This window comes from Monopterus albus, unplaced genomic scaffold, assembly GCF_001952655.1.
Source record: "Monopterus albus unplaced genomic scaffold, M_albus_1.0 scaffold82.1, whole genome shotgun sequence".
Classification (NCBI taxonomy): domain Eukaryota; kingdom Metazoa; phylum Chordata; class Actinopteri; order Synbranchiformes; family Synbranchidae; genus Monopterus; species Monopterus albus.
In genome coordinates this window covers 2,014,917-2,036,636 of record NW_018127962.1, presented here as the reverse complement: position 1 = coordinate 2,036,636, position 21,720 = coordinate 2,014,917, and the positions used below count along the sequence as shown (strand labels likewise).

Genomic DNA, 21,720 nt, shown 5'->3' with positions numbered 1-21,720 from the left:
AGAGAGGGAAGTCTGGGCATCTTTGCTTAGACTGCTGCCCCCGCGACCCGGTCCCGGATAAGCGGAGGAAAATGGATGGATGGATGGATGGAGATTAAAGACTACATATTTTTAATGGCAAGCCTGTGCCACATACCAGGGGCATCTCTTTTAAAGCCATATGCATTTTTCAAGTAGAGAAGATCTAATAAAGAAACACAAATGAGTTTCTTTAAGGGAAGTGTAGGATGTTTTCAGAGCCTGATTCATGACTGGGACCAAAAGTTTTTTGTTGCAGTGATTTTGATAATCTTTGATTAATCTGGGTCTTGCGATTTCTCTCAACTTTATGAAAATGCAATACTAAATCATTGGACTACTGCATAACCCTTCTGTGTCTGATTGACAGGGAGGCATTCACTGACCAGGCACCATCATCACCATAACCAATCATCTGTCAGCAAGGAGGCCTTGAACCCCAGGATGGTGCTTAGTGATGACTCAGCAGAGAGAGAGCACCTGATCGGAGCAGAGCTTGAGACCAAACGTCCTCCCAGTTCCACCAAACATCACCGTTCCCATAAACATATGCACCTGGATTTCATGGAGGAGGGCCTGCCTGTGGGGGAGGAGCTCACTGCTGGTGGGGCGGGTCCAGACCAGCCCGGGAACCCCTTGTCTGATGATGTCATCACCGTGGAGTTTCACAGCCAAGCGCCAGATATCGTGCCCTCTGATGTTGGTCTGGATTGGGCCAAAGCCCCAGAACCACAGAAGCAAAAAGGAGACCATACTGCATGGACGATTTCAGACTTTTATGTATACTCTGATGATGACCTCTCAGCGCTAGATACAACGCCAGAACCTGAGCCCACTCCTTTACCCCCAGCTGTAATGGAGGATGAGAATCCTCTCCTTGCTGGTTCTCCTGCAGTTCCTGACAAAATGAAGCCTAATGTGGACAGAGATTCCTCCTTACCTGCTCTTCCAATCCCAGGGCCAGACAAGAGCGGTGGGCTGAGCTTAGATGGTGCCATGGGGACTGACGGCTGCAGGCTGGGCTTTGTGCGTTCTGGACCTGGGGTGTGTGTATCTCAGTGTGACACTGAACCAAATTTCTGCCTCAATGGAGGAGTGTGTACAGTGGTGGCAGGAATAGGAGCTTTCTGCAGGTGAGAAAAACATGTTAGTTTAGCAATGAATAATGAGAAATGTCCCTTTATTTTTTATTAATGTTCATAAGCAGTAACATTTTAGAGGAAAAGTGATAGGAAAGCTTATGTAAAAGTATTAGTGACAGTGGGCTGCTAGATCATTCCCATTTTTAATATTTTGTTGTTGGGATCATTTCCCTCTGCAGCACAAAAGAAAGGATTTAAGACACTTCAGACAAGTGTACAGTACACATTGAAAACCCACACCAGCACAAAGACAGAAGGCTGGCTTAATGTGTCATGAGGGTTCATCAGGATCACAGCAGGTTCTCCAATGGATTAGCTCAGTTTTGGAGGCAGGGGGTAAAAAGTGTGTGTGTGCATGTGTTGGTGGCCGCCGATGTAAAGACACACAGTATGAACACAAAGAAGGTATGGCCAAGATCACAATACAGTAAAGTCAGAGAAGGACACACACACATCAAATAAAGACATGCTCATGTATATTCACTTAATACTGCCATCTGTCCTATCCTGCAGCTCAGTGTAAGCTTAGAGGTAAATGGTTGCTCATCATACTGTATCTGCTGAGTGACGGCACACACACATATGCTCATGCATGCACAAACACATTGGGCAGTAAGTGTTCAAACACTTGCATGTACAGTAAATGCACAGTGAAAGACAGGAATAAGGAAATACTGTACTGTACATACACATGTCCTGATCCTTTTATGTCACTGAGGGCCAGGCTGCAGGCCAAATCCCTGTTTTGCTGGACAGACTTCAGGACACGTGTCATCAGTTCTGAGTGCCATTTTACAATCTTTACTGTGGATAACCCACTGTAGCTATGAAAATGGTAAACATGCTGCAGCAGTGGGCATGGAAAATTAATCACAAAAACTCAGAAGCTAAAAGTGTTCAAATCAAAGGCAAATATATTAATATCCTCTTCTCCTCTTCTGTATCCAGGTGCAATGTGCAGGACTACATCTGGAACAAAGGCACCCGTTGTGACTGGGCCATCACAGAGTTCCAGGTGTTGTGTGTGGTGGTGGCTGTGACCTCCCTAGTGCTCCTCCTCCTCTTCATGATCATTGTATTTTTTGCCAAGAGGCTGTACCGCCTCAAGAATGAGAACAAGCGCCTTCGCAAACGCAGGTGTGTGTGTATATATATGTGTCTGTCTGAGAGGTGAGAATGTACAAATACAGATGGGTGACAAATTAAAGGACAAACTTGAATAAATTATTCTCTTCTAGGATGACACTGATTGGTTTGGTGATTGAAAATGATGTGAATCACATGCTATGGCCTTCACAGTCACCAAATCTCAACCCAGCTGAACACCTATGAGAGATTTTGGAGTGACATGTTAGACAGCGTCACCACCACCATCATAAAACACCCAATGAGGGAATCTTTTAGAAGAATCCTCCAGTAGAGTTTAAAGACTTGGAGAATTAATGCCAAGGAGCACTGGACGCTGTTCTGGTGGGACGTGATGGCTCACCACCTTACTAAGATACTTTCTATTGTTTTGTTTTTCCTTTAATTTGTCACCTGTTAAGTGTGCTTGGAGTTTCATTATTTGCTAAGTGATTATGTCAGTGCCAGTCTGAATCCTGTAAGGCTTTACAACAACTGACAAAGCATGTTGAAATGGAATGATAAAGAGAGCAAGTTTGATTTAATAGTAATCAGCCACAATCTTAGTTTTTGTAGTTGAGCTAATTCCCTCTGGTGTTTACTGAATTAGTTACATTCTTAGACTGATTATATACTTTTATGTGTATGATGTTTATGCGTCTGACAGAGGTTTCCCACCCATTTTTATGTTTTGCAGAGCAATGTAGGAAAATATGGCTCTGGAAAGATACAAAGGAACAGAGTGATAATCTATATATGCAAATATTTCTCACACAACCTATCTCTGTCCGCCCTCCAGCAGTAAGTACCGCCCACAGAGCAGTGAGCCGCAGACGGATGGTCTTTCGGTTTCCACAACAGCTGACGGCTCACAGCCAAATGTAAGGAAACTGAGTGACACCCCTCCACCCGCTTCCCAAGCTCACACTCACAACCTGGCGTACTATGACAACATTATCTGTCAGGTATGCCCCAAGTCTCCTAATGTTTACACTCATTTTTCTCCATCTGTTTTCCTCCTCCTCATTATGTTGACTCATTTCCAGCTTGATTAGTGATTTTATCTCCATGTATTTGTCTGGCTCCTGTCTGTGTGTCATCTATCTGTATTGAAAACATCCAGTTAACTGAAGCTTGCACTGTTATGCATATAACAAACTCACCTTGGTTACCTATTAAATCAGACTGGGTGTTTCAACTGCACATGTGTGTATACAGTGTGTGTGTGTGTTTAAAACTTTTCACTCACTGATCCCCTCAGAGGCCATTAACAACCAGCTATACCTGGGAATATAAACCCAGAAACCCTTATAACCACTTCCAGGTAAGCATAGTGGAGACATTTATATTGTCTACAGCAGTTTCCCTCCCTAGCTTTGCTGTGAACCTACCCACTGTGAAAGTGTTAGATGCCAGATCTTGGCTCTCCATCTGAACCTCCCTTTTACAAACTGCATCTGATCTTCTATCAGATGTATTTCACATACACTGTAGGTAAAAAGATTAATCACCGCCCTGTATTCTTTCTGCAACCCATTGTTCAGAGCTGTTACTGTATGTGATCACTAGTGTGTGAATAAATAACACATTCCCATTTTTGCTGCCTCTTAGCTTCCTGAAAAGCTCAATGAGCAAACTGAGTCCCCATTTTGTTTTAACTGCTTGCTTTGCTCTTGTGCCCTTAAAGCTTCAAAAGTAATTTTAGGGTCCCTGTGCAGCCATTTTCTCCTTTCCACCCAGTTCTCCTCTTTATTGAGTTGAGCAGCTGTACTGCTGCTCAACTCAATAAACTATAGAAATCACTGTTAATAACAGCAGATAAACAGAAATTCACCACATATAGCCTCTAAAGTACATGAGATCAACATAACAAAGCCATTATTTACCAGTGGATTTAAGCTTTTTGACCTAGTCCCTGATGTGAAAGGGCATTTAGTTAGTTGTGCCCAGTAGTAGCCAGCGACTGATCGATGGTGCACTACTTCCTGCCTCCTGTGCCAATGACCTTCAGATATCTGTGACATGCCAATCAATCGATGGTTGAACATTTACAAGCTGATGCATGCAGATGTAAACAGACACAATAGTTCTATAGTGATATAAACATGGCTCTGACATGATAATTACATGCATTTAGTACATTTAACACCAGGTGTTTTCACAAACACAAGCACAGCATCACATGTTAATTCTCAGTCCATTACCCATATTTGGCTGGGCTAAGTGAAGTGAACAAATTGTGACTTGCTGGTTTACTATAAGCCATTGCTCTGGCATTTCAGCGCAGATATTATAGATGAGTTTCTGTGACCATCAGATGCTCTAAATGTCAGGTCTAGAGGCTAAAGGCCCCTGCAGGCACGTGGTCTGCAATGCTGCTATTAAAAGATCAGGGGTCTGATTGGTTCTTTTTAAATGCCGAGTTATAATTAGTTGATTAGATTAAGGTCTAATTAAAAGTGTCAGTCAATGACCTATGTCATTCCAAGAAGATCACCACTAGCATGACAGAATAGGCATATGATGGATAAGCATATGCCTTTGCTTTGGTCATTACTGAGCTGTGTGACTTTAGTTTCCATTTTTAATGTTAGAAAAGTTGAGCTTATCTGTGAGGGTGTTCAGAGTCAGATGTTCATGCAGTCCTTCTATTTTGTGGATGTCTTTGCCAAAGCACCGATACCAGGTTTCCCTGTTACATGACTATCAACATGTCCAGAAATTTAGTAAAATACAAATTTGATAGATGAGAGATTATACAATAAAATTTCAAGTTGGGAAATCTGTCAGTCTACAGTGGAGCTTGGACACTTGCAGAAAAGCATCTAAGGTTCCACACAGTCTTACTTGCAAGTCCAAACACAACCAACATGAGCAGCTGATGCGCTTCAAGTTTGCAGAACCCTATCTCCAAGGTGTTCTCTCTCTGCGTGTATGTATATGTAAATGTGAGGCATGTGTAATGAGTGATAAATTTTCCCCACAGGATGAGCCTCAGAAGCAGGAGGACCCTGCCAAGTCCCCACAACCTAAAGAAGAGGGGTCTATGAACATTCTCAACTCTCATTCCCCCAAGCATGAGAATAACCGTCCAGCCTCTGTTGTCCATGACCACGGTCACACCCCCAACAACACAGAGGAAAATACTGAGGTAAACATGCTCCAGAACAATCTGGTATAGTGTCCCTATCTGTCACAGTGCACTATCCAGACTAAAATATTGAATGTGCACACAAGCAGTAACAAATTGTTAGAGGCTAACATTGTTTAGCAAAGTGCATACTGGGTTTTACAGGTTTAATCAGGCCTAATGTCAAAAGTAAGCACAGCATGAGTTTAAGGATACAGTTTGAAAAGCACAATAGTTTTGTTTACAAGGCTGCCATGCCAACACCGATCACATAGTGGCACCACTGCCTCCATTCTCTTCTTTCTCCGCCTCTTTTGCTGGACTAAAACCTGTGGCTTGGACCAGCTAATGACTGACTTTCCTCTCTACTGATGCCCTGCCTTGGTCTCTGACCAATGACCGCTTGCTCCTTCATTGTGTCCTCCTATTTTCCCAAAAACCTCCTTTCATCCTCAAGTTATTGTCTCTCTTTGCCCGCATGCATTGGTGTAGTCAATGAAAAGTGTCTGAAAATTTAATATTTGCAAAAAACATATGTGGAAATCAAGTGACTGTATTTGCATTGTATTCATGTTTGACATTGCTAATAAGTGGATATAACTAGATCACACAAGGTCAAAGTAATTGCTAAGAGTTGATATTTGAATCTATATACATATATAACACACACCGTGTCTTGGTTTTCAGTGTGATTTATAATACTTTAATGTACTTGAGGTTCTTTTGTACTTTTTTGGCTATGACGAATAGCTCAGTTGTTGAATAAACCTTTTTAATTTTATCCAGCTTGTCCCTGCGTGTTGCTATGAGCTCTGCTTTCCCTCCAGACTCTCCCTCTTTCTTTCTCTGCATGTCTGCTCATGATGATGCTAACTAACTATTCCCATGCTTATAATGTATGTATGCACGGCTGACCCTGCTTTTGTGCTACAGCAGGCTGCACAGAGATTACATTACACACACACACACACACACACACACACACACACACACACACACACACACACACACACACACACACACACACACACACACACACACACAATGGTGACAGTGTGCCCCCTTCAGCACCACGGACAGCTCTCCAAGATGAATGAAGCTACCAAAAGAGACAATAGGGAATCACTTTTTAAATTCTCCATGTCATAACATTAAAATATTAAGCAGGGTTTTTAGTTTTTAGTGCTTTTGCAGGGAAACAACATGGATTAGTGAGTTTTTATTCTGTATATATAGAATCTGTGCCCCTTTTGTGTTAGATTTTCAAAACAATTAATGATGAAATATCTGTTCTGAGCTTAATTTTTCATATCTTTGTCTGTATTTTGCAAAAGACAATGACTGTTTTGTTGTACAAATTTCAACTTCCAGTTTCTAACACTTTACGTTTGCATGAGTGGCCCACCACTATTAATATTCAGACTTGCAATTGTATTATTTATATGTAATATTTTAGCATTTTAAACAGGTATTGGTTGCTTTGTCTAATATTGCTAGCAAGTTTACAATTTTATGTCCAGATGTGTCATTTCAGTTTCTGCTGATTTAAGCTATTATACTTGTGCCCAGGAGCCCAGTATCACAATCCATTCATGAGTATGTTTGTCTGTGTATCTTTAATTCTTCAATTCTTTAATTATTTTGCCTATATGACTCTCCCTACATTGTTGCATCCTCCTCTACTTGCCATATTTCCACACCAGGATGGGGCCACTATTGGCCTAGAAGTGCTTCTTCCTAAAGAGGCCAAGCTCCACTCAGAGACCAGCCCATCTCTTCAGTATGATGTCTTCCTCTACAAGGTTGCCAAGAATGGAAACTCTTACTCCACTTCTCATCTTATTCCCAAATCACCAAAATCACCCAAAACACCTAAAACACCCAAGTCACCCAAAAGGCCTAAGTCACCAAAATCACAAAAACACACCAAGGAGCACTCACCCAGCTGCCACGAACCCTTATCTGGATGGTACTCCTCACCTGTTTGTCACTGGTCACCCAGATGCCACCCATCACCCAGTCGACACTCTGCACCTGGATGCTATTCTTCCCTCACCCAACATTCTTCTTCCCACCACTTTCCTTCTCACATGCCCACCTCTACCCCACCTCAGCTATGCCAGACTCAAGCTCCTGACTCAGAGAGCTCGGGAACTGGGAGAAGGTACAAGAGAGGGCACATTCATCCGTCCCCATCCTCACCTCATCTTACCCAGCCTCCCCCATCACCATCCAGCGTGAAGTACACCCCGGTCAGCACCCGATCCCTCCCGCTACTCTCCTGACAAGGTCTCCACACAGCCTGGCCCAGCATCCTTGCATTCAAACATACAAAGATTAGTCATTTTCTGATCTATTCAGTGATCTGTCCTCCATGGCTCTAACAATTACATTAGTGATTCACAGATCTTATATCCATCCATCATCTATCTTTGCATTCCCCACATTTATACGAAGAGTTTAAGCAGTCTGCATACACCACACTCATTCAAACACACACAAATCACTGTATAGTTGCTGAAGCAGACATTCACACCTTCATGTAAAAAGCAACCTCACAAAGCTCAGGTGACTTCTCATGAACCACAACATGTGAACATGGTCTCTTAATACGGTGTCAGCAACAGAGACTGTGGATGGTAATGTTTTTAAAAGTTGCATGCAGTAGTTTCAGTGTTATCTGTGGTTTTTGATATTCAGTGTGTATGAATATTTCATGTTTTCATGGGTATTTTAGTAATTGTTTTTCATGTTTCTAATCCTCAATAAATAGATCACACAATAAAACATGCTGTATTCTGTTGGAAAGATGGAGGAACAAAGCAAACTAAGACTAAAAGGGACAGTAAGTCTAGAGGAAGATGAGGATATTTCTAATTTTAGTGCAGCCAAGCTGCATGTCAAAGGATGATGAAATATTCTGCTCCCCCCAGTGGACAATGCAAGAATTAACAAATGAGGCCTGAAAGCATAAAGCCCTTCTTGGTGCTCCAGTTACGTTTCGAGTTTAGAATTAGCAGGTGTATTTTATGTAAACCACAGTGGCAAAATCTAGTGTCCATTCCCTGGACAATTCTCCACCATCTTAAAATGTTCTCTTCTGTCTAAGTCTATAGGCGGCAGTGGCTCAGCTTTTCTGTTTTCTCATTTTTTCCTGGGAGAAAAGCACTTTCTTGTTCCAAGTGGATCAGGTGAAGGTGAAGTTGACCTTCCTACTGTTCATTTATCAGAAATAGGTTGTGTTGACATGAAAAGAATAATTGACAGGGATTAAAGTGGAGTGTCTGTATCTTCCAGTGACACTCGAGGCTTCTGAGGAGCTCTCCAGTCCTGCTTCACCTGCAAGTTGCCCACTCTGTGTCCTCAGTGTGTCCTCACTTGACAGTTTATTTAAGCTGTTGAAGCACTGAGAAATACCCCATCACCTTTTGCCATACAAGAACATGGATGGGATCTGTGGTGTTAATACAGTTTGATATTGGAGTGACCCTGAAATTAAAATAGTCCTTACTTGGAAAGACAGTTAAGTTATTCTGTCCTAGTAAATCTGGAAAATAGCTTCCAGTATTGCTGGAACCAGTCCCAGCTGACACTGGGCGAGAGGTGGGCTACACCCTGGTCAAGTCATGAATCTATCACAGGGCGTGCACATGAAGACAGACAACCCTTAACACTCACATCACACCCACACGCAATTTAGTGACACAAGTTTCAATATTTTATTTGGAATTTAGCTGCGACAAAACCAATAACAATTTTGGGTTCACAGACAACCTGGTCCTCCTTCAAATCCAATCACAGCCCTGTACTGTATGGTGAAATAAACTGCATAATAAATTCACCAAGATTAAAAAACTGTTGATTCTTTTAACTGAGTACACAAATCAGGTGGTAGGTTAAGAGTAAAGGCCTATATTAAGTGGTATAACCTCTCACCTTGCTGCCACAAAATAGACTTTGAGTGTGCTTCACTGCAAAGGAAAGCATTATACAAGCATAATACCATTTACCCCTGCCAAAGTCAAAATGTGATGCTTATTAGTATTAATAATATATGGCTTATTATTTCATAAAACTACGGGTTTAATTTCATTTTTACATCTTTCAAATGTGCCACTCCTTCCTGAGTCTATGCCCCAACCAGACCACCTCACGCAACATTGTCTAGATCTTCCCCTGCATATCACACACACCTCAGAGAATACTTTTCCAGTCATTATGAAGTGAGAGATGTGTGGCATGGTGGTTAGCGCCTGTCGCCTCACAGCAAGAGGGTTCCAGGTTTGAGCTTGGGCCGACCTGGTGCACTTTTTGTGTGGAGTTTGCATGTTTTCCCTGTGCTTGTGTAGATTCTGTCCGGGTACTCCAGCTTCCTCCTACAGTCCAAAGACATGCAGCTTGATTGGTGACTCTAAATTGCCCGTAGGAGTGAGTGTGAGTGTGTGTAGTTGTCTGTCTACATGTCAGCCCTGTGATAGACTGGCGACCCTATTCAGAAATAAGTGGTATAGATAAGAGATGGATGAATCCAAAAACACTGATTGTCTGCAGGGTGTAAGCTTATTAATTGATAATTTTTCAGCATGACTTGATTCAGTTGTAAGCAGTCAGCCAGCAGTGATTAAAACATTTTTCCTACAGGTTTGAGGTCAGTTGTCATAGATCCCAGTCAGATGTAGTAGCATTACAGACTACTTGAACAAAGACTGCTTTTAAATAACCTCTCAGGCTTGTTCTAAATCACTATGTTCTAACATATTTAGAACATAGTGAGGTCATCTACAAAAAATTCTGAATGAGAGAAGAAGAAAAGCACATGGAGATGACTATTATTTAATACCTAAAAGTCTAAAAGCATATTTTATGAGCTGGGACTTTTGTTTTATTTTTTCCTCACAAACATTAGGTCTGTTTGCAGAAACACAACTTAACACATGCTCGTTTTCTATAGCTACACACAACCCCCACCTTACACAATCTCCTCTTCAGCCTGCCCCGCTTCTCCGTGTGCATGCAGCTCCTGTGTGAACCACTGTGCGGCAGCATTGCCCCACCACCCGGATCGCAAGATAAGACCCCCCTGGTACTTTGAAACCGCTGATCTGCACCTTCATTAGCATTCACTCTGTGTGACCGAGGGGATGTGTGCTGATTCAACATGATGCTGTGATAACTGATATTGTTATCATGCAGATATCTAGATGATCCCTGATGATCTCAGGCACATTTAAAGTTTTGCAGGGGAGGAGATGAGAGCTGGGATAGTGCACAGGTGTGTGCGTATATGGGTGTGGGGTTGATGAAATGATATGTCATCATGTTGTGTGTGCGTAGAATGTGTGTGAAATACTTGCATTGCCTTTAGACAGTGTCATTAAGGCTACAAAGTGTTTTTGCTGACCCAAAACAGATGTAATTCTCTCTGCGTTGCTGTCGCTCGGCCCCGCCTTCTGTCTGTAATGCGCACACCGTGGTCTCCTGAGATGCCTTCACAACAGATGAAGCTTTTATAATGAATAGAATACCCACATGTCCGTGAATGAACTATTTTTCTATATAATAACAAATTTAATTTTTTTATAAATTTTGACAAAGCTTTTATTTATCTACTTGTTTACTTCCACCAGCAAAGAAAAGGATCCCTCTCTCTAGTCTGCACAGACTAATCCACAGGAGTCTGTATAGTTACTGTATAGAGTTGTTCACCCTCAATAGATACAGTAACTTTGTTTTTGTTTAGTTTGGTTGTCAATTTTAAAATTATGCTTTTTAATGTATTTTACTCTTCACAACATTAAAATACCCCAGACTCACTGTCTTTTCCCTTCTCTCTTTGTGCTTTGCTTTTGTGCCCACTCCTCCCTGTAAGTCTGGCTAAATGGCGTTCTATTCAGGCATGAGAAATGTCATCACTTTGTGTGTGTGTCTGTGTGTGTGTGTGTGCAACAGAAGAGTGTGCACTTTTCTGAGAATCAAGAAGGTAAAGGGTCACTTCACTCAAATTATAAAAAAAGAACCCTTCCCATTTAAACGTTGTGCTGTCTAGCCATGCAGAGAGGTTTGGTTTTATTTGTCAGTGTTTAAGTGTCATTTTTGACACACTTCTGTTCACCTCTATTGTAATGAGGTTGCAACAGAGGTCTGAGAAGCATATAACTCCACCTTCTTACCTAGTGTGTTTTAGATGAACCAACTCTTTAATGTACATGCACACACACACACACACACACTCAGTTAAATTTAGATTAACCTGCTCCTGGAGTTTTAAAGGTCATAGGGAGAGAAGTTAACCCCTTTCAAAATTCATTCCTCACCTCAGTCTTCACTTCCTTTTGTCATCCTCCTCTCTTTTTATTCTTTCCTGCTTTCCCTCCTTTTGCTGCTGTCATTCTGTTTTTCACCTGCGGTACCACCCCTCTCTCGTTACTCCCCCTCCTTCAGCCCATCTCCCTTGGCTTCCATATTGATTTACTCGATATCCCGTGGTCACATTCTTGTGGCGAAGCTTTCCGGCTGAAAACCGTTGACATTTACCTCACAATCACAACACAGCTCATTTAAACCCCGCAAAAATACACTTGGCTTTCACTTGACATGCAGGTGCTGCAAAAGTTGAACATCTAATGAGATAATGAACCACTCTGCTCCATTTGAGAAGGGTGAGTGAAAGGCTTGAGTAGCTTTATCTAAGGGCGTACATGAACTCCCAGTTTCCCTTCTATCCTCATGCCGACTCAACTCATTCCTTTGTTGGTCCTTGTTACTACCATGGAGATGTCTCAGATCTGAGGTGGAGTTTAGCTGAGATGAAAGAATGAGAGGCAGTGCTTTGGTAAGGTCACTTAAGTCGAGGCAAAGTGCATGCATGCACACACACAAAACATATCTGAAGGCAGGGTAGAAACACCCGTGGAGAGGATGGTGGGGACACAAAGGCTGCACCCTGCTCTCAGCCAGTGGTGCTGGAAGGAAGCAACCCAAATTTACTAGCACAGGTGGGAGGCATCACCCACAAACACACACTAGTGAAACGCAGGTGTGGACAACCGGGAGGTGCTCAACGCAGCAGGACCACCGGCAGTGAGGCTTAGAGGGATGTGTGCTGATAGTTGTGCATGTGAAATAATTAACAGGGTTCTACTCTCTTTCCCGATTTCGTCCCCATTTGAGCCTCTAATTGGATTAAATTACAGTAAACAACATAAATATCTGTAATTATGAACCACTTCAATTCCATCAAGCTATGAAAGCTTGAATAAATGTATGTAGATAATTTAAGGACTTTAATGGCAGGTGCAGCTTTTTCTATCAGAAAAAAATATGCCATGACAGGAACAAGACATTATGCAACACATGATTCAGTGAGAGTGAGAACAGTCAATTTATAACTGTTATAAATTTCAAATGTCACTTGGGCACCTCTCTTTGCAGAGTGTAATTCTCTTCGCCCTAATAAAACTAAGTTCATGTTATGTTCCTGATCAAAAGATAAATTGTATTCCTTGTGTTAGTTGCACTGAAAGCTTTTATAAACACTTATAATATCAATGGCTACTGGTATAAGTCAGTGTGAAATTGCATTCATTTCCTTCTTCACTCCTGCTTAGTGACTCGCTCCCGCCACTGATGTCTCATAACCGGCTGTCTGACTGAGGGAGTTAATGTGTTCAAAAGCCAGCTGTCCCTCAAATAACACACTCAATAATTCATACCACAAGGCATGCACAAATACACACATAGAGAATATGTGTGTCTGTAAGTGTGTGTGTGTGTGTGTGTGTGTGTGTGTGTGTGTGTGTGTGTGTGTGTGTGTGTGTGTGTGTGTGTGTGTGTGTGTGTGTGTGTGTGTGTGTGCGTGTTGCAGGCCAGTTCAACACTTTTTGTCGACACTTGGCAATGAAGTAGCAATATAAGTGCTGACCAGTGTTGTACAAAGAATCTTTGCTTGTTAAGGAGGCAATAAGAGAAAATGTGAGTGTGTTTGAGATACGACAGTTGTGTGTGTGTGCAAAGCAATCAGAGGGATGCTGTGTATGGGTGTGCCTGTCCTCTTCGCTAATGGAAATCAGATCGTTCATGTGTTGAGCCAGCAGAAGTAGAGCAGTAGATCCATCTTGTCAGACTGGGGTCAAAATCAGCAGGCCGACCTTTGTTCAGACGCTCCAAGTAATTTTTCTCCAAAACATTCAGCTTCAGCCAAATTGTGGCCAACTCTTCAATTAGCAAATGCAAATGCATTTAAGGATAAGACATAAAGGCAGTTTTACAAACAGGCAAACAGGTGGGTGGGGTTGGTGGGAGCACTTATCTAGATTTGCCTTATCTAAATATCTTGATTTGCAGACTTGTATGTTTTCCATTGACTGGTGACCTCAGCAGACTGCTGCACAGAGGCTCGGTGGGCATGTTGTTATAGTTTCTAGCTCCTATGTGTAACAGTTAGTGCTGTGTTTAGGTGGTTTGGGTCAAGTCAAGCCTTATCAAAGTGAGTCTTCAAAATTGCAAATCAGTTACAGGTTCTTTTTTCCCCAAAGCTCTGTTAGCAATGCTGTATGCAATAGGTAATGTGCATAGTCAATGTTACAGTAAAAAACCAATGTCAATTAATGATCAATTGATCAGGTGAAAATTAATCTGCAACGATGCTGCTTCTTCTTTCAGCTGTTCCCGTTAGGGGTCGACACAGCGAATCATCTGTTTCCACCTAACTCTATCCTCAGCATCCTCTACTCTCACACCAATTAACTTCATGTCCTCTTTTAGCACATCCATATATCTCCTCTTTGGCCTTCCTCTTGACCTCTTGCCTGGCAGCTCCATCTCCAACATCATTCTACCAGTATAACCACTATCCCTTCTCTGCACATGTCCAAACCATCTCAATCTGGCCTCTCTGACCTTGTCTGCTAATCAATCAAAATGATCAAATAACATAAAAAAAAAAACTAAACAAAAATACCCAGATTTCTCTAGTTCCATCATCTTAGCATGAATATTGCTGACCAGCCAATCAGCAAAATAATCCGTGGATTCATCACTAATGAAAGTCATTCTTTCAGGCATAGAAGAGACCAATTCATTTTAATACATAGGCCTGATAATAAAACATTATCCAAGTTAACAGAAAGGTAAAGATACTATATTATAGTAAGCAGTAGTAAAATAAATTGCACACACATTCCTTGGCTGATCTCATGTGTATATAATCAGAATATGATATTCACATGAAATCAGTCAAGTAGTTAATTAGCAATTCCAATTTGAGCACATTATCAACAATAAAATCAAGTGTATGGGTTGCTTACACATAAATATTAATGATTAGCTTATAATAACAATTTCATTTATGTCCAGCACATAATCTTTCACATTATTTGCAACTGTCTTCCATATTTTGAACCATAGCCTTGAACTGAAATTCTATTTCAAATGTCAAGACTCTAGGTGGCTAAAAATTGTGATGCCAGAATGTCTGACCTAAAGTTCTGATGCAATCGCAAAACACACATACTGAATTTATTCATTACTTTTTAATTTCATTAATTTATATATTTTAATAACAGCCAACATAGCATTCCATTTCAAGTTTTAGTTAAAAATGATACAAATAATTCCCTTTCTTGAGAATGTGTCCTTCAAAAACCAACTCCAATGTGTTTGTTTAAATGTATGCCCCCACCACTCCTTGGGGGTGTGACCTCTACTTTTCATATAGCACTAACATCAGTTCAAATCAACTAAATAGCTTCAGAACTAAAAACATTCCCATCAGCCTCAGGTGCTTTGTGCTAATTGGCAAATGTGACTAAGATGGAACATGAAGATGGAATGGAGATCAACATGTTGCTAGTGTGATTTCAAGCATGCTATCATAATAATAAACCAGTAGGCCAAAGTACAGCCTCACAGAACTTCTAGCATGACTGTAGATTTGACCTTATGACCCTGACACTGGTGTTTGAAAGCATTTTAATGTAGTCAGCCAGTAGAGTCAGGGCACAGTATTCATATCAAAGCACACTGAGCCTTCTCTAAACGTTACCATGTTAGCACTTTTTAGGGTGTTTTTGTCTTGAATCAGGTCATTAGTTCACTAAGGTGTGGTTGCAAGCAAGCACACACAGTAAGTTAACAGTACAGCACACCCTGTCCTCCGCTCCAGTACGAGTCAGAGGAGACCATAACTACAGAAGCTAGGCAGGATTTCATTGTCTTTTCTTTCTGCTCTGCTGCTTTAAGAGGCAGCGACCCTCTCCCTCCCTCCCCTCACTCGTCTACCCCCACAAACGCCTGATGATGTGCAGACTCCACAGGGCAGACTTTCAAACGATATCATTACCATTTCAAAGAACCTGCTGTTGCCTTATAGACCTACAAGCAGCGGCACGCTACACAGAGCAGGACATTGCTTGTCACCAACTGCATCATCACCTCACATCTTTTTATCTAAATGACAGCCAGCTACTGTATTGTTACACATCCCAGGCTCTGCCAGTTGTTGTGTGTTGTCTCAATTAGGGAAAAGGCATCGGTACTGTGTGTGTCTGCAGTTGTTGCATCACTGCAGCTTGACAGTATTTCAAACAAAAGCCTTGTTTTTGCTGTCAAATTACACTGCAGATACAGAGCAGAGACCAAGAGAGAGAGAGGGGCCGAATTACCGGCGGGCCTGTGAGGATCCATTTACACTAAACAAGGGTCAAACACTTTGGAGGACATGATTCCCATTTGATTATTTACTTCCCAAAAAGGTGAGGAGGGCTCCATAGAGTGCAGGGGGGGATGTCTGCCCTCCCACCCCTCATCCCATCACCACCAACAGCTTGAGGTGGTCTGATTTAAATACTGCTGAACACACACTCACTTAAGCACCCAGCAGTTTCTCGTGCAACATTAATGTCCTCTTTTATCCTCTTATGCACAAATGTCAACCTTTGTCAGCCTCCGTCTCTGCCTCCCCCTCCCACCCCCTCAGCCGTCCTCCACACTTTCAGCAGCTCATTCCTTCCTGTCCTTTCCTTTCTACTCCTATTTGTTTCCCTGCCTTCAGACCTATTCATTCATCCACCCCTACCAACAAACCCTTCCCCTCTTCTGTCTGCATTCACAGTTTTTCTGCAACTCACCCCCTCCTCCTATCCCGCATCCTATTGCACATTTCTCCATCACATCGTCATGTCTCGGTTCGCTTCTTTGGCTTTTTTCTCTCCATCTGCTAGGGTATCCTCTAATGACATCATCACTCCTACAGTTTCCATGGCTTCGAGGGAAAGGGATCGTAATAATTGTCTGGATCAAACAGACAGGATCAGTGCTGTTGCAGCGAACACACATGAAAAAATGGAATTTAAAAAATGAGGTACTCAAAACATTCAAAGGATTTACACTTTATTACAGGATCCACAAACAGTTTGCAGGTTTAGGAGTAAATGTAATGTAAGCAAGTGAGTGTGTGTGCATGTGTGTGATCAGGTCAGTGTTAACGATGGCTCTGTGTGAATGAACACGTTTTCATCATACAGGTCCTCATCCAGGTCGCCGCCTTCTTCAGTAAAGTAGGTGGGGAAAGGAGGGTTGATTAAGGTGGAGCTCCTGGTTGGCAGTACAGTATCTTTTACCTGAAACACACATAAATACACACACTTACAGCAATAGATCAGAGGATCCTTGTCTTAATGTAGTCTGAAACAAATAAGAGACAAAGTTTGTCACCAACAAATTTAATTATCCTTATTTAACAAGTAAAAATGCCCCCAAAAGGCCATTTCCAGCTGTTTTCTTATATTCTAAATTAAATATCTTTGGTTTCTGAACAAAACAAGCACTTTGGAAATGTCACTGTTTTTGTAGTCTTTCAATGTAAAGTTCTCAGCAAGTTGAAGGCACTTTCAATGTTTGCATCACACTACCACACAGGGTGGCGCCTGATCTGTCCTAAATTTATTCGGCAGCCTGACAACAAGGCCAATCACGGAGTCGGAGTCATAAGAACGAGGAGTGCTGCAACAGATGGTTTGACCCCCACAGAGCCTTGATCTCAACATCATGGAATCAGTGTGTGATGACATTAAAGAGTCAGAAGACATGAGACTGCTGAAAGCCAAAAGAAAAACTGACAAGTTTTCCAAGATGCCTGAAACAACTAAGTGTGAGTACACAAAAACTGTGAGTAAGTGTCCCTCAGACAACTGGTGTTGTTTTAAAGGCAAACGGTGCTCACACTAAATATGGATTTGATTTTGTTGTATTCTGTTTACTGCACTTTGTATAAAGTTAATTAAATAAAAACTTTTCACATTGTTTGTGAAAGCACCTCCACTTTTCACTGGCACAACATGGGCCGGCATCACCTGTGGAGCAACCAGAGGAAATGTAACGCATCCTACTGACTGCGATCGTTCATCAAAAAAGCATTTGCATAATACACCACGTTTGTTTGGCAGCGCTGCACACACACAGCACACACACAGCACACACCTGCTGAAGGAGTGTTTGCTGTAAACCACACTCAGACTGAAAATTTAAGGATTACAGCTTTATTTTTTATGAATCATTGACAATATAGGAAAACTACTAATAAAACTAAGTATTTAATTTAGTAAGATATTAGTTCTGTGGACAGTTTACCCCTGGTTTTACACACCACCGTTGCAGTGGCTCTAAGAACCCCTGGAGACCCCCGATCTGACCACTGGGCTAAATGTTTGCTCAACTTACAACAGAAATAATCAACTGATTAATAAATAATGAGAATTATTATTTGCATATCTAGAATTTGTTTAAATAAATAAAACACTGTTGTTCCTCTTTTACACAGGGGCATTAGGGCCCCACAAAATAACAAAACAAACAATATCGAATAAGCATTATTAACCTAGATGTGTAACCTTTAGGGTAATATAATCTGAAGTGGTGTGTGTGTGTGTGTGTGTGTAAGACCGAGCTGAGCTGGGCGAAATGCAATGCACATTTGTATTCATTAATGCTTGTCTGCAAAACCAATAATAGACTGTGTGCGTGTCTGTGCACACACACAAGGCGAGCACAATGTGCTGAGTATGGAGATGGATCCTGTGGATATTATGAACATCGCTAAGATCCACTCCCATTCCCTCACAGAATAGCACACAAACACAAATGGATGCATACACACACAGACTGCTGATCCAGCACAGTGTCAATGAAGATGGATTGCACTGTCTTGCAGGTGTGACGGTGTTTCACGGGTACAAGGTCAAACGTCTCTGTCAGAAGACGAAGCATGCTAAGCATGTTGGTGTTGACCTTCGGCTACACACTCTTTGAGTGTATGACTAGCTTTACCTTCAGTAAGCAGTTCCTGTGGCCAGGGACGGAGCCGTGCACGTACAGCACATTATACTTGGTATTGACCCTCCATATCTGAAGACGGATAGAGAAAAGGCAGATTCTAGAATACTGAGCTGAAATTGTAGCCAGGCCAGTCTGTGTGGGGTGTGTGTGTGTGTGTGTGTGTGTGTGTGTGTGTGCACCTTCAGTCCATGAGCTGTGATGTAGATATTGCCCATCATGCCAGGCATTTTCTTCCCTTTGAAAACTTTGCCTGGATCCTAGACGCAGATGATGAATGACACATGCACTCACATTCCATTCATTTTGGGAAGCCAACTGTTTATTTCTGGTATGCCTGAGCATCTTACACAGTCTGTGTGCGTCTTACCCCTCCAGGTCCAGAAGCTCCTGGCCTGCGATGAGTCTTGGTTTGGCCATGGCTGGCTGGCTGACCTTTGAACCCCCATCGCTTCATTACACCTTGAAAACCTTTACCGATGCTACACACAAACACAAGAAAACAGATGCACTCCCCGTTATATTTTCAGATTACATCCATGACGACTTGTTGTGTCACAGGACAACAATATAAAGAGAGGTTCCCACAAAGTAAAAATGTAATGCTGGAGCTGAGAGAGGGCACCAAATAGGAAAGGAAGCTGAAAAAGAGCACCAGTGAGGAGGGATAGCTGGCAGAACAGAGCTTACGATTTGCTTGTGACATCCACATACTGGCCTGGACGGAAATGTGCTGCATAGAGAGGAGTGCCTAAACACACAACAAACAAGATTCCATTACTGAACGTTAGAAAAGGTGCAGTAAATGAGTATGGCTTTAATTATGAAGTAATACATGTGTGCATACCTGGCTTGATGAGGGCATTGTCAGAGATTTTAAAGGTGGCGATTTTCTGCTTTGGGGGCACTCCTGCATTCCTGAACATCTCCATTTGCTTTTCAGACCTCTGTCAGTGAAAACGATGGAAAGAGAGAAAAGTGGAGGAAAATAAAGTGGTAAAAGTATGATTAGTGTGCAGCAGTTGACTTTGGCATTTTAAAATTAACCGTGGGCCTGTTATGAGCATACAGGAGCCAAACACACACACACACACACACACACTTGGCAGTGAGAGTCCGTGACATTTGCTTTCTCTCGGCTCGCTCTCATCTCAGCCCCTCCAGTCACTGTACACTCTTGCTCTCCCCTTCTGTCGACTAAAAATCAGCCTGCCAAAGCTTCTCACTCTGGCTCTCTCTGACTGAGGAGTGATGTGGCTGTGTGAGGGATTCAAAACACCTTCACAGTTGACAAGTGAAACCTTAAAACTCAAAGAAATAAATCACACTTCAATTTATTCATCGCTGTCCTTTTGTCTTACAAAGATGTATGGTGCATTTAGAGAGAGAAATTCCTCCTCATACATACCAAGAGGCCATTCTCATAACAATAACAACTTATTTAAAACTGTCAACCCTTTTGTACGCTCACAGAGCTGATGTGCTGTCACCTCAGTTTTCAATGTGCTAGCTCTAATGAAACCTCCAAGTTTATTACAAGCCTGAAAAACACCTTTCAAATCAAGTGCGTTTGTCATGGCTGGGGTCTGAAAGCAGCAATGAAATCTTTTGGATCCTGTTTATTTACACACCTAAGATAGGTGTCACGGATGGTTAGTGGGGGGAGTATAATTTACTCACTATCTCTAGTCATAAAAGGTCTTTATACAGGGAGGCTTGTCATGGACTCCACAGGGAAATGACAAACGTCTGCTAAAGTTGTTGTCACACTGATTTGATTTTATGAACAATTATGAAATGTAGGCAGAACTCAAATGAGCAAAATGTTGTTAGGAGCGCACACAGTGACTGAATCATGAATCAACCGTGTGTGATGAACACTGTTCACACGCAGGACATTTTGACGTGATGAAGTGATGAGTGCTGAGGCTGGTTTGATGAAATATGGTATTCACAAATGTTACATCTCTCAGTAATAGTATAAACAAACAACACAGCTTGGATGAGGAAAAGAAACAGGCTGTATGAAAGTTTGTAAAAACATGGAGGGAATTAGTTATTTTTAAGTTAAATATTGCTATAATTTCTCAAGCTACTGGAAGGAAAGAATAAAAAAATAAATAAAAACAGCACACAGTAATTTTATTTGACATTTATGTGCCTGGAGAGCAGCTGATTAAAATACTGCTTCCCCATTACTTAACACTAAAATGTTTTTCTATTTGAATTTTTTTTAATCATTTACAAAAAACTTTCCAACACATTTCAAAACATTTTGTTTTCCTTAAAGAGAAACTCTTATGTTTTGAGAGAAGAAACACATTCATTCACTTGCAATGTAATGTACTGTTGCTGAATCACGCTCACTTTTGCTGAAGTGACCCTATTCGCATTGTCTTTTGATACATTTTCTTATTTAAAAAAATGTATTACAGCCACTTTAAACAAATTTGAGCCTGAAAAAAGAACCAAATTAAAGCTAAAGAAGGTGCTTGTAACAACACTTTCCACATATTCTCTAAGTAGTGTCATAAAAATTAGTGCTTTAATCATTTGAAGTTTCTTACATAGAATGGTGATACGTTTTTTCCTCCTACGATGAGAGCAGCTGTGTGGCCATCATACTCTTCTTTTGACAGATGCTTTATTACGTGGCAGTCTTGCACCTAGAAAAAAGTTTTCAGAAGGCAGTGTGAGTGCAGTTTTTCATTTAACCATCGTCTGTCTGCTGTTTTCATGGTGCCACCTGTTTCTTCCTGAGATACTAAATATATTTTTTAAAAATATTTAGATATTTTTAGAAATGCAATTAGATGAAAGTCCCATGCCACAGGGTAACTCACGATACCTGCCAAAATAAAATTGGATAACCTTGTATTTTACAATACACAATATGACAAGTTCACACTTGAAATTCCAAACAATATTTATTTCTTTCTTTCACCAAACTGAAATTAAATACCTCATCTTCTTCTT

The 21,720-nt window shown here is 41.4% G+C and overlaps 2 protein-coding genes across 4 annotated transcripts in view; one reads left to right on the top strand and one right to left on the bottom strand.

Moving 5' to 3' along the window:
* Positions 1-8,170, top strand: part of cspg5b (chondroitin sulfate proteoglycan 5b) — a 14,281-nt gene extending 6,111 nt beyond the window's left edge. The window contains exons 2-6 of one of the 3 annotated variants that reach the window (XM_020606977.1): positions 389-1,151; positions 2,109-2,297; positions 3,085-3,166; positions 5,272-5,436; positions 7,119-8,170. In XM_020606977.1, coding sequence (XP_020462633.1) covers positions 389-1,151; positions 2,109-2,297; positions 3,085-3,166; positions 5,272-5,436; positions 7,119-7,700 — 1,781 coding nt within the window. In that variant the 3' untranslated portion in view covers positions 7,701-8,170. Of the gene's footprint in view, positions 1-388; positions 1,152-2,108; positions 2,298-3,084; positions 3,251-5,271; positions 5,437-7,118 lie in introns of all 3 variants that reach the window. The other 2 variants (XM_020606976.1, XM_020606975.1) reach the window with 2 other exon arrangements.
* An 8,616-nt stretch (positions 8,171-16,786) lies between these two features.
* The window catches only part of mrpl3 (mitochondrial ribosomal protein L3), an 8,140-nt gene continuing 3,206 nt past the window's right edge, over positions 16,787-21,720 (bottom strand). Inside the window, exons 4-10 of the mRNA XM_020606802.1 lie at positions 21,312-21,410; positions 19,592-19,691; positions 19,435-19,495; positions 19,115-19,226; positions 18,927-19,004; positions 18,739-18,816; positions 16,787-17,033 (exon numbers count right to left, since the gene is read on the bottom strand). Of these exons, the coding sequence (XP_020462458.1) occupies positions 16,884-17,033; positions 18,739-18,816; positions 18,927-19,004; positions 19,115-19,226; positions 19,435-19,495; positions 19,592-19,691; positions 21,312-21,410 (678 nt within the window). The 3' untranslated portion in view covers positions 16,787-16,883. The remainder of the gene's footprint in view (positions 17,034-18,738; positions 18,817-18,926; positions 19,005-19,114; positions 19,227-19,434; positions 19,496-19,591; positions 19,692-21,311; positions 21,411-21,720) is intronic.